The sequence below is a fragment of the Sphaerodactylus townsendi genome, linkage group LG09 (assembly GCF_021028975.2).
Source record: "Sphaerodactylus townsendi isolate TG3544 linkage group LG09, MPM_Stown_v2.3, whole genome shotgun sequence".
NCBI lineage: Eukaryota > Metazoa > Chordata > Lepidosauria > Squamata > Sphaerodactylidae > Sphaerodactylus > Sphaerodactylus townsendi.
The window spans coordinates 67,950,517-67,969,248 of NC_059433.1; the positions used below are offsets into that span (position 1 = coordinate 67,950,517).

At 47.9% G+C, this 18,732-nt stretch overlaps 1 protein-coding gene across 1 annotated transcript in view; it reads left to right on the forward strand.

Moving 5' to 3' along the window:
• LOC125439478 (protein FAM135B-like) overlaps positions 1-18,732 on the forward strand; it is a 33,226-nt gene that overhangs the window by 2,807 nt on the left and 11,687 nt on the right. Inside the window, exons 2-7 of the mRNA XM_048508579.1 lie at positions 513-668; positions 1,352-1,425; positions 6,427-6,581; positions 7,699-9,637; positions 11,748-11,914; positions 14,104-14,195. Of these exons, the coding sequence (XP_048364536.1) occupies positions 513-668; positions 1,352-1,425; positions 6,427-6,581; positions 7,699-9,637; positions 11,748-11,914; positions 14,104-14,195 (2,583 nt within the window). The remainder of the gene's footprint in view (positions 1-512; positions 669-1,351; positions 1,426-6,426; positions 6,582-7,698; positions 9,638-11,747; positions 11,915-14,103; positions 14,196-18,732) is intronic.

Sequence of the window (18,732 nt, forward strand, 5' to 3'; positions counted from 1 at the left end):
AGCATTGTGGTACTTGGTTTGTCTTATATATTGCCTTTGGAGGAACCGGCTGCTGATGGTGCCCCCTCCCCCCCCCCCTTTCATGGCCCTGTACATCTGGGCCGTTTGTCATTCAACGGGACCTGCCATTCCTCCCTCTTGGGGAGAGGATTTTGAATATGGAGCTGCTGGACGCCCTTTATTTTTATGCTAGTATGTTTATATTGTATTTATGAGATCTAGCTTTTACTGTTTTATCGCTGCTTTTAAAGATTTAGCCATTTTATGTTATATTATGTTTATTGTTGTACACTGCCCGGAGCCCCTCGGGGATAGGGCGGTATAAAAATCTAAATAATAATAATAATAATAATAATAATAATAATAATAATAATAATAATAATAATAATAATAATAATAATAATAATATATGCACCTTATTGTTTTATACACATTTTTGAGAGCATAAAAAGCGGTGGATGCAACGTGTTCTTTGATCGTGTACTAATTATGCTTATGTCATACCCTTCTAGAGTCTGAACAATCCAGAGAAGATCGCCGAACAGATCAGCAAGGATCTGACCTGCCTTTGCTCCCACCTAGTGGCTCTCTGGACTCAGTTCCTGGAGGTGGTAACCCTATATCCAGACGTCACGGCCTATCTGGTCCAGGAGCATCACACTCTAAGGGTAACACCGCAAAACAGAGTCCAGTGATATATGCTTGAGGAAACTGATGCGAAAATATTCCTAGAGATTAGACCCAGCTATTAATTTAGCGAAGACTCACTAAGGCCCCTTCCGCACATGCAGAATAATGCACTTTAAAATCACTTCCAATGCACTTTGCAGCTGGATTTTACTGTGCAGAAGAGCACAATCTTCTTGCAAACAATTTGAAAGCTGATTGAACGTGCGTTATTCTGCATGTGCGGAAGGGGCCTGAGAGCAAAAAACCAACAAGCAAGAAATGCAAGCAGGACAAGTTCCATTTTTTGCTTTATTACAGTACTTTATTACAGTACTTTATTACAGCAGCAGTGGCATAGTGGCTAAGAGCAGGTGCATTCTAATCTGGAGGAACCGGGTTTGATTCCCTGCTCTGCCACTTAAGCAGCCTGTGCACTCCCACACACGCCAGCTGGGTGACCTTGGGCTAGGCACAGCTTCTCGGAGCTCTCTCAGCCCCACCTACCTCACAGGGTGTTTGTTGTGCGGGGGGAAGGGCAAGGAGATTGTAAGCCCCTTTGAGTCTCCTACAGGAGAGAAAGGGGGGATATAAATCCAAACTCTTCTCGTTGCCAAACATCCCTAAAAATTACACACAGTGTTTGGATGATGCTATGGAAAGTAACTGACATGTTTCTATCCAGGTAAGAAGATTCTCCGAGGCTTTCTTTTATACGGAGCAGCAAAAGTTGTCTGGGCTGACTTTTCAGGAAAGCCTGTAAGTAGCTTTGGTTGCATTTCCTCTGTGTTGTTGCTCCCCTAGCTGCTGGTGTCATCCATGGCGACGCTGGGCCTCTCCCTGGTAAGTTCTGGCCACACTCACAAGGCCGGTCACACACTGGATTTGATCTTTGGGTCAGGGGTTGATGTGGTCATATCCTCTACTGACAGAGTGCCATGGTCTGACCACTATGCCCTGAGGGCTCGGATAGGCATGCCACAACACCCCCGTCTAGGCGACGAGCGGATTTATGCTCGCCCGCGAAGACTTATGGATCCTGATGGATTCCTGAATGCTCTGCGGGATCCTGAACCCACCGGCACCCTCGATGGCCTAGTAGCGGACTGGAATGCCCGCCTTTTAGATGCCATCGAGGTCATTGCTCCCCGACGCCCTCTTCGACCCCGTTCTTGGCTGGCTCCGTGGTATACAGAGGAGCTACGCTGTTTGAAACGGGAGCTTAGACGGCTAGAGCGAGTGTGGAGGAAGTCTCGTGATGAGGCTGCGCGAACATCTTATAGGACGTTTATGAAGGCCTGTGAGATGGCGATGAAGGAGGCGAAGAGAGTGTTCTTCTCCTCCTCTCTCGCGTCTGCTAGCTCTCGCCCAGCACAATTGTTCCGCATTATTCGATCCCTTACCTCTTTGTCAGAGGGTTCAAAAAATGATCAATTGGCTATTAGCTGTGAGGCATTTATGAGCTATTTTGCAGATAAAATCGCGTCACTCCGCCAGGACCTCCCTGCCACCTTGGAGACAATTAGTGAACTGGAGGCTCCCTTGCCGTCTTTTGGCCCTTGTTTGGCCCAGTTTTCCCTGCTCTCTGAAGACGATGTTGACAGAGCCCTAGCTGCTGTTAGACCTACTACTTGTCCTCTGGATCCGTGCCCCTCCTGGCTTATTAAAGCATGTCGGGAGGAGTTACGACCCCACCTGTTGACTATTATCAATTGCTCCCTTGAGCAAGGAGTTTGTCCGGGTGGGTTGAAGGAGGCAGTGGTCCGCCCACTCTTAAAAAGACCGTCGTTAGATCCTAGTGATCCGGCCAATTACCGCCCCGTTTCGAATCTTTCGTTTCTGGGGAAGGTAATTGAGAGAGTGGTGTTGGAGCAGCTTCAGGGTTTTCTGGAGGACGCATCGGCCTTCGATCCCTTCCAGTCCGGCTTCCGTGCTGGGCATGGGACAGAGACTGTTCTTGTCGCCGTCACAGATACGCTCCGTATGCAGCTTGACCGAGGCGGATCGGCGCTGCTGGTGTTGTTGGATCTCACCGCAGCGTTTGATGTGGTTGACCACGATCTTTTGACCCACCGCCTGGCCGTCTCCGGGGTGCGGGGTACTGTCCTTCAATGGATTGCCTCGTTCCTCCGGGACCGGAGTCAGCAAGTGTGGTGCGGGGACCAAGCTTCCCGGAGGTGCCCGCTTCATTGCGGTGTGCCTCAGGGAGCGCTATTGTCCCCGCTGTTATTTAACATCTATATGCGACCCCTTGCTCAGCTGGTACGGAGCTTTGGACTGGAGTGCCATCAGTATGCTGATGATACCCAGCTCATTCTGTCAATGGAGGGGGGAGCGGAAACCACCCCTGCAGCTCTACAGCATTGTTTGGAGGCGGTTGCTGGTTGGTTGATGCAGAGCAGGTTAAAACTGAATCCAGCAAAGACGGAAATCCTTTGGTTAGGTCGCCGGGGGGGGGGGGGGGGGGGGGGGTTTCCAGCCGCCGGTGTGGGAGGGGGTTTCATTGGCACCGGCCCCCTTGGTCCGCAGCCTTGGGGTCCACCTGGATTCGTCTCTTTCTATGGAGACCCAGGTGGCCCATGTAACCCGGGTTGCGTTTTTCCATCTTTGCCAGGCCCGGCGGCTGGCCCCCTTCCTCTCCCAGGTGGATCTGGCCACAGTGATTCATGCAACGGTCACCTCCAGATTAGACTATTGCAACTCGCTCTACACGGGCCTACCCTTGAGGCTGATTCGGAAACTGAAACTGGTCCAGCATGTGGCGGCCCGTTTGCTCACGGGCGGTGCCTCTAGAGATCATATCACACCCGTGTTGCACCGTTTGCACTGGCTCCCAGTTGAATTCCGAATCGTCCTCAAGGTATTGGTGTTAACCTTTAAGGCCTTACGCGGTCTGGGACCCTCGTACCTCAGGGACCGTCTGGCCCCATATGTCCCACGTCCGTCTCTGCGTTCGGCAGAGGCCAATTTACTGGAGATCCCCGCCCCCTCTATGATGCGGCTGGCCTCCACTAGGGCCAGGGCTTTTACGGCCCTGGCCCCTGCCTGGTGGAATGCTCTCCCACCAGCTGTCCGGGCCCTGCAGGACCTAAACGAGTTCTGCAGGGCCTGCAAGACTGAGTTATTCCGCCGGGCTTTTGGGGAGGCCGGCTGCTGATAGGTGCCCATTAACAACTGAGATCCGCTGTTCCCCTCTCAGAGGAGTTGAGGAGTTAATGGTCGAACGCCATCTGTTTTTAATTGATTATGAATTTAGAACGCTGCATTTTAACTGATGAATTTTAATATTTTATTTTGTTTATCCGCTTGTTTATATTATGTTGTAAACCGCCCTGAGCCCCTTGGGGGAGGGCGGTATAAAAGTGGAACGAATAAATAAATAAATAAATAAATAGTTCTGAACCTGAAAAATTTTGAACCCCCTTTCTTTATCTTTCTTTCTTTCTTTCTTTCTTTCTTTCTTTCTTTCTTTCTTTCTTTCTTTCTTTCTTTCTTTCTTTCTTTCTTTCTTTCTTCCTTCCTTCTTTTTTCCTTCTTTCTTTCTTTCTTTCCTTCTTTCCTTCCTTCCTTCCTTCCTTCCTTTTTCTTTCTTTCTTTCTTTCTTTCTTTCTTACAAAGTACATTAGGTGAGTAATTGGCATGGCGGCACTGCCTCTCCTTGAATGGGCATTTGTGGACTCTCAAAGAATGTTAATAATTTCCACTGAGGGTGTTGTAGTTTAAAGACGCCCGAACTCTGGCAGGTTCGGATAATACCAGATTTGCTGGTCACGAATACGCTGTTTTTCAGGTCACTAATCGCCACACCATTCATCAGAGTTCACTGTACAACAACATACATACCTCTGTACTGGGACTTTTTAAACCAAAGTTCCTGCTCTCTGCTCCTTCTTATTCTCATAACGACCCTGAAAAGTAGGTCAAAGTGAGAGTCCAAGATCACACAGCCTTATATGAGTCTCTAAAAGTATAATGGGATGAAAGGGGATTTTTCATAGTAGCCCTATTTAGGGATGGATGGGGAGACCAAAAGGGGGGAAAGTCCCTTTTTCCAACCTAAGAAGATGTGATTGTGTCTGGGGGAGGGGAGGACATAGATGCACATCATGATTTTTGGGTCACTGCAAACTTGCTATCCATATAGATAGTCCTACTTGAACTATGGACTGGAAAGAAAGAAAGAAAGAAAGAGAGAAAGAAAGAAAGAGAGGGAGGAAGGAAGAGGAGGAAGGAAGGAGGAAGGAAGGAAGAAGGAAGGAAGGAAGGGAAGGAAGGAAGGAAGGAGGAAGAAGGAGGGAGGCGAAGGAGGGAGGGACGGAGGGAGGGAGGGGGAGGGAGGGGGGAGGAAGAAGGAAGGAAGGAAGGAAGGAAGGAAGGAAGGAAGGAAGGAAGGAAGGAAGGAGGAAGAGAGGGGGAGGAAGGAAGGAAGGAAGGAAGGAAGGAAGGAAGGAAGGAAGAAAGGAAGGAAGGAAGGAAGGAAGGAAGAGAGTGGGAGGGAGGGAGGAAGTGAGGGAGGGAGGGAGGGAGGGGGAGGAGGGAGGGAGGGAGGAAAAGGAGGAAAGAAGAAGGAAAAGGAAGAGGAAGAAGGGAAGGAAGGAAGGAAGGGAAGAAGGAGAAAAGGAAAAGGAAGGAAGGAAGGAAAAGGAAGGAAGGAAGGAAGGAAGGAAGGAAGGAAGGAAGGAAGGAAGGAAGGAAGGAAGGAAGGAAGGAAGGAAGGAAGGAAGGAAGGAAGGAAGGAAGGAAGGAAGGAAGGAAGGAAGGAAGGAAGGGGGGGAGAGAGAGAGCTATTTATTTATTTAAAATATTGCTTGTCTGCCTTTCCAGACAAATAGGGTCCCCAAAGAAGAGAACCTGAAAACATCGAACCATTGGAACATTAAAACATCATTTAAAAGAATATCTCTAAAATAATTCAGTAGAAACATATCAGCACATAATTTTATTTTTTTCCATTATATCTCCGCAGCCAAATGGGCTAGAGACTTTCCCCCCCCTGAATGAACACTGGGAATTCAGAAAACCATATATGCATAATTTATTTATTTATTTATTTTATTCGATTTTTATACCGCCCCATCCCCGAGGGGCTCTGGGCGGTGTACAGCATTTAAAACAGTATAATTAAATAACATTTAAAAGCAGCGATAAAACTCCCAATACATTCACAAATTAAAGCCCAAGGTTAAATTTAGGATAATACTATGTTCAGTGGTGGGATTCATCCAGTTCGCACCACTTTGGCAGAACTGGTTGTTAAAATGGTGCTTGTAAACAACCAGTTGTTAAATTATTTGAATCCCACCACTGACTGTGTTGGTATATTAATATAGCACTAGTCAATGGCTTTTTTTTAAAATTAAAACTTCAGAAAGCCCCCTAGTGGTGGGTGGAGGAAATAGTTGTTGGAATAGCTGATCCTCTTGGGAATCCAAGAACCCTCTTGTCCATCCACCATTTTCCTGCCTCCAGCACAATGTTGCCAAAACAGTAAATCCAGGACCAGTTTAGTTTGTTCCTTTTAAAAATGTAATTCCATGGGTGAAGGCCGGGTCTACCACTCTTTCCTTCCTTGCTACATTTCCTTTCTGAAACACTCCTGAAAATTTGGGGAGATTTGATTTAAGGGTATTTAATCTATGATGATGTCCAAAGTGAAGAAAAGTGAATGTATCCATGACTAATGAATGAACTGTATTTGAAATACAGACTCAGTATAGCAACAGAAAGTAACTTTTGCTTTCCCATGTTTCTTTTCCACAGCATCCAGCATCACAGTCAAGTTTCTTCAGAAGTCCGGACCTCTGAGTACCTCACCAGCATGCCACCCCTACCTGTAGAGTGCCTCGACATTGACGGAGACTGGAGCACGTTGCCAGTCATTTTTGAAGATAGATATGTAGATTTTCCTTATAAAGGTGCATCACATGTACTTCGTCCTTCCGTCCTTCCGTCCTTCCGTCCTTCCGTCCTTCCGTCCTTCCGTCCTTCCGTCCTTCCGTCCGTCCGTCCGTCCGTCCGTCCGTCCGTCCGTCCGTCCGTCCTCCCTCCCTCCCTCCCTCCCTCCCTCCCTCCCTCCCTCCCTCCCTCCGTCCGTCCGTCCGTCCGTCCGTCCGTCCGTCCGTCCTTCCTTCCTTCCTTCCTTCCTTCCTTCCTTCCTTCCTTCCTTCCTTCCTTCCTTCCTTCCTTCCTTCCTTCCATCCTTCCTTCCATCCTTCCTTCCTTCCTTCCTTCCTTCCTTCCTTCCTTCCTTCCTTCCTTCCTTCCTTCCTTCCTTCCTTCCACTGTGTCTCTTGCAGTAAATGAATGATATAACTGTAGCACATTAACCATACTCACAAGCTATTCATGCTAAGGATTTCTGGGTGACATAGTGCAGAAAATAGTTCCTAGTAAACTGCAACCAATTATTTTACCAGTTGTGTGGGTTCAGAGGCATTGCTGATATCAGGCAGTTTTTTTCCCCTCTAAAGAAGGAACATATTTGCTGTTTTGGATAACAATCAGATTTGGGAACATTAATTGTTCTGGTTCTGGAGGGCTTTCCGGGCTGTGTGGCCATGGTCTGGTGGATCTTGTTCCTAACATTTCGCCTGCATCTGTGGCTGGCATCTTCAGAGGTGTATCACAGAGAGAAGTCTGTTTCACATTGTGTCTAGTGAGAAGGGAATGTTTAGTGGGGTATATATTGTCCATGTCCCAGGATATATGGCATGGTCTCTTCTCTGCTCTTCCCTTGCTATCCTTAGCAATTGGGAGATAACCCTTTGCCACAAATTCAGAGCTCGCTGCAAATTCCTTCTCAAGCCATACATCTCTGGAATATTGCCCCAAATTAAAGGTTCATTTTTATTATAACATCCTTAGGTAACATTCTTGGGATGGGAGTGGAAGTTTATACATCGTCGCACACTAATATTTACAAAATAATTATTTGTTTTTTGCAGGAACAACAAAGTGTATGAAGTGTACATTTTTTTTCATGAAAAAGCACTAAAATGCTTCTGTTTTTTCTCCTCCCCCTGTCTCTTTCAGTTCAGGGCTTAGACATTTTGTCAACCTATGTGGTTTCGGCTGTAGACAATTTACAAGTGGACTTAGCAAATACAAACGAGTTGCCCTCTTCAAGTGATCACACTGAACTAGCAAAAGAAGTTTTCCCGGAAGATACCCCATTCATCATCCATACAGACAGGATAAACAGGAAATCAATGTATACTTGCCGCTATCCGGAGAAAGATTCCTCTGTGGCCGAGGGTTTCAAGGACCACAACACAACTCAGGTATATGGAATAAATGGAGATGGTCGCACCCCTGGAAACCTCTCAGCCCCTGTTAGCAATGTTATCTCTGGTATGCAATCCGATCTTTTGAAAACTACTACAGTAGGCCTTAGGACACCCATGGAATTTTTAGAAAATGATAAACACACAACAGGGGAGACACCTTTGAATGTAAACCTATCTGATAATGGCGTCCTTGCAGAAGAACCAGCGCTAGTCATGACGGCCCTCTATAACGGCGGCCCATGTGTACCACACACACTTTTGGAGGGGTCTGAATCCAGCTGGTCCACCAAACATGGCGGGTCTCCTGTCCCTTCAGACAACCTCCCACTTAACGAACAGATGGGTCTTGAGAAAGCAGTGGATGATCCAGGAGGTGAGGCCATCGAGCCTGCCTTGAGCACCTTGGATATAAATATCCATGTTGACTCCCTGAACCAAACAGAAGATGGGGAAGAGGCGGACTCTCTTCAGAAGGAGCCAAGGGGGCGGCTGTGCGAAGAGTTCACTTTGACGCTGGGGGCCATCAAGAGATCTTCATCGTTGATCTCGGACTCAGGAATCGAAAGCGAGCCCAGTTCGGTCGCTTGGTCGGACGTGCGGAGCAAGGCCTCGGGGCTGCCCAGCGATCAGGAGACGCTCCACCAGCTTGTCAGGAGGCACGCGGTCCACCGGAACTCCCTGGAGGGCGGGCACACAGAAAGCAACACGAGTTTGCCCAGCGGCATACAAGCCTCCCTCACCTCGATCAGTTCTTTGCCGTACGAGGAGGAAGAGCGGGAGGTGGAACTCAACAAGTTAACCAAATCGATTTCTGCCCCTCAGATCAGTAGCCCTGAGGAGTCGGTAGAGGATAAGGATATATCCAAATGTGCAGAAAACCCCTCAGACCTCACAGAGGGACCATGTGTGGAGATAAGATGCGCCACAACGTTAACAGGAAGCATTCCTGATTGTCAAGGTGACCGAGAAAGCAACGGGTCATACATGCCCACAACCGTTGACTTGGAGGAAAATGGCCGCCATTCTCACTCATCCAAAGATGTCGATGGCTTTCCAGAGATGGACCATAGACTGGAAGGTGGAAGAGAACTTGATGTTTTGAAACAAAATTTGGACGGCACAGTTCACCTCAGTGGGTTCGGGGAGGAGAGAAATGTATATGTGGGCCACAGTCTGTATGCTGCAGAGTCTTTCTCACACGATGAGGATCAGACACTAGACTTTTGCTATCCCATTCCTTCCTCCTCAGAGGGAGTGCCCCAAGATGTCTCCTCAAAGGATTCCTGTGGCAGCCCAGTTACCGGCAACAAAACCGCAACGTGCGATTTGGAAACACCTACCTTTCAAGAAATTGAACTAGACAACAGGCCTGGAAGTGAACCGCACTGTGCTGAGCCTGAAAAAGGAGTGCTCAGAACTGGGGCCAGTGGTACAGGGTGCCACGCTGTGGTACCAGAAGCGTTGGTTCTTGAGAGCAAAAAGGCCGTTGAGGTGACCAACTTGTCTGTTTCGTGCACGGCAACGTGTCTTCCCTTTTCTTCCATCCTTAAAGATTCCCCGCCCATGGCTGGCTTTTCCTCCAAGCAAACCACATCTCCCATCACCCACCAACCGGTGGGCTCCTTTGGAGTTGTCTCCTGTGAGTCCAGAGATGCAGATGAAGAAACCAACGAAAGAATGCTTAGGTAAGACTGGTTGAGGGAAAAAGGTTAGTTATACAATTCTGCAGATGCCTGCCATTTTTAAAAAAACCTTTATATTCAGGCATGAGGAAGAAGAAGAAGAGTTTGGATTTACATCCCCCCTTTCTCTCCTGCAGGAGACTCAAAGGGGCTGACAATCTCCTTGCCCTTCCCCCCTCACAACAAACACCCTGTGAGGTAGGTGGGGCTGAGAGAGCTCCGAGAAGCTGTGACTAGCCCCAGGTCACCCAGCTGGCGTGTGTGGGAGTGTACAGGCTAATCTGCATTCCCCAGATAAGCCTCCACAGCTCAGGCGGCAGAGCTGGGAATCAAACCCGGTTCCTCCAGATTAGATACATGAGCTCTTAACCTCCTACACCAGAGGATCTATCACCAGGGGTGGGGGCAGGAGGCCTTTTTGGCCTGGCCGTCACATTTGCGGAGGGCCTCAAATTTAACCTTCTGGCGTTATTTCCAAATGTGAAGGGCCTCAAAGTTAGCCTTCTGGTGTTATTTCCAAATTCAGCCTTCTGGTGTGATTTCAAAATGGGATGTAAAATTTCAGAGAGAAACTGACAGGATTAAGATGATGTTCATCACACAACTGTGAAATGGCAAGAGAAGGATAGGCACATATTTGTGTTGCTGTTGCTTTGCAGACAGCCCAGAGGTGGGATCCAGCAGGTTCTCACAGGTTCCCGAGAGTAGGTTACTAATTATTTGTGTGTGCCGAGAGGGGGTTACTAATTGGGGATTTTGCCATGTGATTTTTGCCTTAGTCACGCCCCTCCTCTCAGCAGTAGTGCGCAGAAGTTTATGTAGTCTAATCTGGAGGTGCAACGGTTTGATTCCCAGCTCTGCACGCCTGAGCGATCAGAGGCTATCTGAAATTCAGATTAGGACCTGTGCTGTGGCTGAGTCCTTGCCGCAGCCCCGCCCAGGAATGCCCAACCCCTGGAATGCCCAGCCACGCCCCGTCATGCCCTGCCCAGCCCTATTGGCACTACGCCACAGTTTGAATCCCACCACCATGGGAACCTGTTACTAAAATTTTTGGATCCCACCACTGAGACAGCCCCCTCAAAACAAAACTGTACAGTTGTGTGCTGTTACCACCTGTACTCAGAGGTGGGATCCAGCAGACGCGGGGGTGTCGCCTTGAGTAGGTTACTAATTATTTGCCTGCAGGAGAGAAAGGGGGGATATAAATCCAAACTCTTCCTCTTCTTCTTCTTGCTGTTGCTTTGCAGACAGCCTCCTCTCAGCAGTAGCGCGCAGAACTTGAAGCAGTCTAGCAGGAGGTGCACCGGTGTGCGTGGCAGCCTGCGCCTGCGTGCATTCCTTTCCCGCCCAAGGACCGGCGCAGCAGCTGCATCCTTGCCACAGCCCCGCCCAGGAATGCCCCACCCCCAGAATGCCCAGCCATGCCCCCATCGTGCCCCGCCCAGCCCCATTGGCGCTACGCCACAGTTTGAATCCCACCACCATGGGAACCTGTTACTAAAATTTTTGGATCCCACCACTGCCTGTACTGCACACTGTGAATTAGTATCCTCATAGGTGTACTGGGCTGTGGCTTCCTGGGCTGTGAGAGGCATGCTGGGCTGTGGTGGTACCAGAGATGGCCAAGACTGGAGCTGCATAAAGCCCCCATGTAGCTTCCTGCTCCCCTAACACTCATGGCTTCCACACTGCACAAATATAACATCTTTAGGATATTTTAAAATCTGCTTTGGCGAAGGACACTACACAGCTCTTCCCCCCAAAATGAGTTCAGCCTGTCACATTTCTCTCAATATGGGTTTTTCAAAGATCACTAAATTAGCGATGTTTTCCCTCCCAATCCGGGTTGAGGATGATTCCTGCCTGCTGAGTGAACACCGGGAGGTAGGAAACGCTTTATTTCTCCTGCCCAAACCTCTCACTTTTGTCTCTGCCGCTCCATCCGCCATTTTGTGTGCTGCAGCAGATTCTCCGCGAAGATTCTGCGTGGAGTTTCCTCTGTTTGCAGCTCATCTGTTTGCCATTTTGGTGGAATTTCTCCTGTATTCATATAGTAAAACTTGCTGTTTCGTTTCCAGTACAACTCTGAGTTGACCAATGTGTTCTCCAGTTTTTATCAGGCAAAAGAAAAATTTAAAAAAGAAATGAAGATGGAAGGATTGCTGTACAGTGACTTACCTGTCCTCGCTTCTGATGTCCCGTATTTTCCGCCAGAAGAAGAGGAAGAGGATCTGGAGGAAGGAATTCATCTGGTCATCTGTGTCCATGGGCTGGATGGTAAGGCCAGAGGGAGTCTTGAATAACTGGGCTTTCTTAATTTGGGTTTTTTGCAAAGGTCAGTCGGGAACTATGTGCTTGGGGAAGGGGATCCAGTCGCACAGAACGTACATCAAAGTTCTGAGATGCTGTCAAAGTCCATGATGTTTTGTTCGCAAAGATTTACTTGCATTATTCACAGAAGCTGATGAGTAGGCTTGCTAACATCCAAGTGGGGTGAGAAGATCTTCCAGATCTCCCACTGCGACGGTCACTTCAAGGTTGGATTACTGCAACTCGCTGTACGCGGGCCTTCCCTTACGACTGATCTGGAAGTTAAAGCTGGTCCAGAATGTGGCAGCTTGGCTTTTGACAGGTGGTGGTTATTGCCGACCGCCTCGCCTATTCTGCTTCACTGCCCCTTAACTGGCTTCCAGTGGAGTTCCGGATCGTTTTCAAGGTGTTGGTACTGACCTTTAAGGCCTTATGCGGCATGGGGCCCTCATACCCTCGGACATGCCTGCATCACCGCTTATGTCCCACATAGGTGCTGCGTTCGGCGGCGGCAGAATTGCTGGAGACCCCTGGCCCTGCAGCGATGCGGTTGGCCTTGACCCGGGCCAGGGCCTTTACGGCTCTGGCCCCTGCCTGGTGGAATGCTCTACCTCAAAACAGGCCCTGCAAAGGACGTTCCTGGGTTCTGCAGGGCCTGTAAGATGGAGCTGTCCATCGGGCTTTGAGAGGCTGGCCGCGGTTCTACCGCCCCCCACTGAGGCTGCCTGTGTTTCCATCCTGGCTGGGCCCTGATTCCATCTTGGGCCCTGCCTTCCCCCTCCCTCTCTGGCCTTTAGATCGGGCGCCTGTTTTTAACAACTTCTGTTGTTTTAATTTGTATTTATTGACAGTAATTGCTGCTATCAGGTTTTAATGGGGTTAAGCTACATTTTTGTATTTATTTGCTGTCACTGAGAACAGCTATATTGTGAGCCGCCTCGAGCCCTTTGGGGGTGAGGCGGCCTATAAATCTAACAAATAAATAAATAAATAAAATTTTAAAGTCTCGAACTATTGATAGACGCGGTGATGCTTAAATTGCAACCCAAGCCCACTTGGTATGTAGAAGTGCCAACCGGCAATTTAGCAACCTGAATGCTGAGGTTTTAGTTTAGAAGAAAAAAAGGCCGGTTGAAACCCTCTTCCTCCGCCCCCACCGGCTCGAGCAGGGCGGCTGCTCTAGCCTCCAACAAGTCTCCGCGCTGCTCTCTGTGCCTCTCAAGGCATCTCTACCTCCTCTGCACCACCGCCCCCCCTCAGGCAGCAACCACCGGGCACAGACACCAGGCCCATCGTAAGTCCTCCTGCTCGCGGTGGTAAATGTCGAGCTCAATTACTGGGCTAGCCTGATGTATTGTGTGGGGGTGTGTGTGATTCTCCACCCCCACATAATGAAATCTGTGTGTGCGTGCCCACATAGAGGGCTCCGAGTGCCACCTCTGGCACCCATGCCATAGGTTCGCCATCACTGTCCTAAGAGATCAATTCTACTGGAGGAAGGGGGCTCTTTGGAGGGTGAACTCTATGGTACTGTACTCCACTGAAGTCCTGCCCCTCCCCCAATCCTGCTGTCCCCATGCTGCACCACCAAATCCAGGAATTTCTCAGCCCAGTACTGGCAAACTATCTATAACTGTCCCCAAAAATAAATGGTTCACAATGTGTATGTAGAATCATAGAATCCCAGCTGCCTCCTCCTGAGCTGCCCCCCTGCCTCCCTGCAGGCCACCTCCTCCGCAGGAGGGCAGAAGCTAGCCTGTAGGGAGGTAGGAGGGCAGGGCACTGCAGTAGGTGGCCCAGGAGCTGTCCTGCCACTGTGGCACCTGTCTGAGCCACCCCTGTCCCAAGCCTTGTCCTCGGGGGCCTTGGAAGGGAAGGAGGTGTCTCAGATGGGCACTGCAGCAGCAGGCCAGCTCCTAGCAACAGGCTGGCTCTGTCTTTCGGCACCTTCCCTGCACCTCCCCAGCTCTTCTGAGCTGGGTTGTTGTGTGGGAGGAGGGGGTGGGGGTGATTTTACCCCCCCCCTGCCATTGCACCTGGGTCATTGCCCCTCTGTCCCTGGGGTGGTACGCCACTGCCTAAAGATGGATAGTTGGGTGGATGACATGTTTCTCTATGGAATCAGGGGCTTATGACGCAATGTGTTGTTTTTTAAGGTAACAGTGCAGATCTCCGGCTGGTCAAAACATTTATCGAACTGGGCCTTCCGGGTGGAAAGCTTGACTTCCTGATGTCTGAACGGAACCAGGTATTTCAGTCGTATGCATCCCCCCCCCCCCAGCCCGCTCTGTGAATCACAGACTTGACTAACATTATGTTGATAACATTGCAAACTGTCAATCGCAAACTGATGTATGTGAGTGAAGGGGAGGACTCACATATAGCAAGGAACTCCGTGAAGCCTTATATCCTGTGTAGGTCCTGTGAGGCTAATTCAGGCAGAGAACTTGCAAGACAAATTAATTTTAAAATGAAATTTCTTTCTCTAAAACCCTACCACCATTCAGAACAATTAACAATCTAAACAAGCCTTGAATGGCTAATGGTACTGTCATTAACAGAATCTGGCAATATTCAGTAGCAAAATAGGGCGCGCCGAACCTGCACCGGAATGTGCACTTTCAATCCACTTCCACAATTGTTTGCAAGTGGATTGTGCTATTCTGCACAGTAAAATCCAGCTGCAAACGGCATCGAAAGTGGATTGATAGTGCATTATTCTTCACGTGCGAAAGTGCCTTTAAACAATCAGAAATAAGCTGTTATACTGTGTTAAACTTAACATCATAAACAATATGTACACAGGTATTTAGTGTGTGATAATTTACACAAAGATTCCTAAACCAAATGACCCCTCTACAAAGGGCTAATAGCAACAAATTAACATGGACAATATGCACATGGGTGTTGTGGGTTTTCCGGGTTGTATGGCCATGTTCCAGTAGCATTTTTTCCTGATGTTTAACCTGCGTCTGTTGCTGGCATCTTCAGAGGATCATCTCTACCAATAATCCTCTGAAGATGCCAGCCACAGATGAAGGCAAAGTGTCAAGAGAAAATGCTACTGGAACATGACCATGCAATCTGGAAAACCCACAACAACCTAGCAATTCCGGCTGTGAAAGCTTCCGAGAAAACAACATGCACATGGGTTGTCATTCCCTGGTTGTTGAATGACTTCGTGAAACCTTCACAGTGGCACATTATCTTCTAATCTTCCAAAAAATCCTTTTCTAAAAAGGCTATCAAAAATCCTTAAGGTTCTTTTATTCACTACTGTATAAGAAGAAGAAGAAGAAGAGTTTGGATATATATCCCCCCTTTCTCTCCTGTAGGAGACTCAAAGGGGCTTACAATCTCCTTGCCCCCTCACAACAAACACCCTGTGAGGTGGGTGGGGCTGAGAGAGCTCCGAGAAGCTGTGACTAGCCCAAGGTCACCCAGCTGGCGTGTGTGGGAGTGCACAGGCTAATCTGAATTCCCCAGATAAGCCTCCACAGCTCAGGTGGCAGAGCTGGGAATCAAACCCAGTTCCTCCAGATTAGATACATAAACTCTTAACCTCCTATGCCACTGCTGACTTCCCAGGATAGGGACTCTGGCCTGATACCTCACTCTGGTCTCAATACCTTCTAATGAAAGAAAGCCCACTGAGAAGAAAGCAGCCAAGAGTTATGTAGATAACCATGAAACTTCCCACAGTTTCTCTGAGTCCAATAAATTAAATGTGGAAGGAGCCATAGCTCAGCAGTAGTAAGTAAATAAATGTTTATTCTGTGTAGCCATTGGCTATCATCACAGATGGATAGGCTTAGCAATAGTGCATCTGCTAAGTACATAGAGAATTCCAGGTTCTATCCACGATTCTTTCTCTTGTAATAGATTCTGATTGCTGGTGGCCACTCTGAAAGCCAATCCGGTCCAAAAAGCAGGATAAAAATAAAAGGAATGCCATATAGCAAACAATGGCTCCACTATGTACTTTTTGATTAAGTGGCTTTTTTTCCATTGCTAAATAACATGTGAGATTTCAGATAGCCAGCTTTGGAGAAAGCCATTAATTATCTGTGCAGACAAAACAAACAGAGAGGAGCCTATATTTAGTTTACGAGCAAGTTTAGTGGAAGGCAATATTGCAAATTGGATATGCTCTGTGTTTTCCTTTGGAAAGAGCTGCAATTAACAAGATGGATTTCGTCACAAAAACATTAATTGCTGGATATGTTTTCCTCAGATTTCTGTCCCAGCATTTGATGATTATTTCCCTGGCATCTCATTTGCGTTCAGTTTGATTCACAGTCTGTTGGAGTGTGGAAAAGCACAGTTCCCAATGAGAAGTATTTGTCTCCCTGATGCCTCTTTCATCCTCCCCTTCCTGTTCGTCACAAATTGCATCATTATCTATCTATCTATCTATCTATCTATCTATCTATCTATCTATCTATCTATCTATCTATCTATCTATCTATCTATCTATCTATCTATCTATCTATCTATCTATCTATCTATCTATCTATCTATCTATCTATCTATCATCTATCTATCTATCTATCTATCTATCTATCTATCTATCTATCTATCTATCTATCTATCTATCTATCTATCTATCTATCTATCTATCTATCATCTATCTATCTATCTATCTATCTATCATCTATCTATCTATTTAATTTTTAGACCGCCCTCCCCAGTAGGCTCAGGGCGGTGTACATCATAATTAAGAGTTTGAGAAGAAGAAGAGTTTGGATTTATATCCCCCCTTTCTCTCCTGCAGGAGACTCAAAGGGGCTGACAATCTCCTTGCCCTTCCCCCTCACAACAAACACCTTGTGAGGTAGGTGGGGCTGAGAGAGCTCCAAGAAGCTGTGACTAGCCCAAGGTCACCCAGCTGGCATGTGTGGGAGTGTACAGGCTAATCTGAATTCTCCAGATAAGCCTCCGCAGCTCAGGCGGCAGAGCTGGGAATCAAACCCGGTTCCTCCAGATTAGATACATGAGCTCTTAACCTCCTATGCCACTGCTGCTCCTAAAACATAAAATATAAAATAAAATATAAAACAGTAGTTCAAGCTGTAATTTAAAACAATCAATATGGCGACAGTTCCCTCCCCCCAACCTCAGCCACAGGGGGCCTGGATGACATGAGGGTCTGATGGCTATCCCAACTGGCCAAAAGCTTGGCCAAAACTAACAAGTTGTGTGAATGCTTCACTGCCGCTTATTAAGTAGTAGTTCGTGATCCAGTGCAACACAACATTTTCTTATAATGATGTAATTTGGTGGTAGCTTCCTTACAGTCAACATTCACCAGTAATGTATGCTAATTGCAGCAGTCCAATATATGGAAATGAATTGCACAATTCTCTAAAAACCAACCAACCAACCAACCAACCAACCAACCAACCAACCAACCAACCAACCAACCAACCAACCAACCAACCAACCAACCAACCAACCAACCAACCAACCAACCAACCAACCAACCAACCAACCAACCAACCAACCAACCAACCAACCAACCAACCAACCAACCAACCAAACAACCAACCAACCAACCACCCAACCAACCAACCAACCAACCAACCAACCAACCAACCAACCAACCAACCAACCAACCAACCAACCAACCAACCAACCAACCAACCAACCAACCAACCAACCTCTGGCTCTTGAACTTCTGGTTCTACAACCAGTCTCACAACTCTAGATTTAGGAAGTGTTGATCAAAGTTTATGGAATGGAGAGATCAGAAATAGGCCAACTGGGAGGAGACAAAAGTGTGTAGGGCCTCTAAGGTCCGAAGGAGACAACATGGTAAAGGGATCTATCAAGAAGTGTCGCTGACAGCATGGTTTAGTGGTTAGGAGCAGTGGACTCTAAAATGGAGAACGGGGTTTGATTCTGCACATGAACAGTGGGCTCTAATCTGGTGAACTGAGTTTGTTTCCTTGCTCCTCCACAAGAAGCCTGCTGGGTGACCTTGGGCTAGTCGCAGTTCTCTCAGAACTCTCTCAGAACTACCTCACAAGGTGTCTGTTGTGGGGAGAGGAAGGGAAGGAGTTTGTAAGTCGCTTTGAGATTCCGAACAGGGCAGAGAAGCAGGGTATAAATCCAAACTCTTTTTCTGTTTCCTACAATGAGTCTTGGACTGTGAACACCTGCTAAATCTAATTTAGACCCATTCCCTTCAACTGCTTCTCTGACCGAATTCTGCCATGTGAGACTTGATATCTAATATCATTTCAGTTTCCCTCAGTTCTGGTGTCCACCGAAGCTACACTGAGGTGTTTCTTATGGTTCTTCAGTGTTTGCCAAGTGAGATTTTTAATTTTTTCCCTAAAATGCAATCAAGTCACATCAGGCTTACGGCAACCACTCATAGGGTTTTCAAGGCATGAGGCTGACAGAGGTGGTTTGCCATTGCCTTCCTTTTCATAATAACCTTGGTATTCCTTGGTGGTCTGCCCTCCAAGTACTATCTTGGACCAACTTTGTTTAGCTTCTGAGATCTGGCAAGATCAGGCTAACCTGGAACACCTAGATCCAACTATGACCATGGGCCTCACTCGCCATCCCTATGCCTGCGCTGCTCTCGGCGTGCGGCATCCCAGATCGCGCGCAAGCGTCCCCGCGACCCTGCGCTCTGTGAGGTAGATCAAAGCCGTTCAGGAAACAGCCTGGGATGCGGCAGCTGAGAGAGCGCTTGTTTAGCGGCAGCGTTGAGGCCGACTTTCAGCTGTGGCAGCCTTCCGTGGGAGGGAGGAGGAACCCCGCTTCTCTTCTCA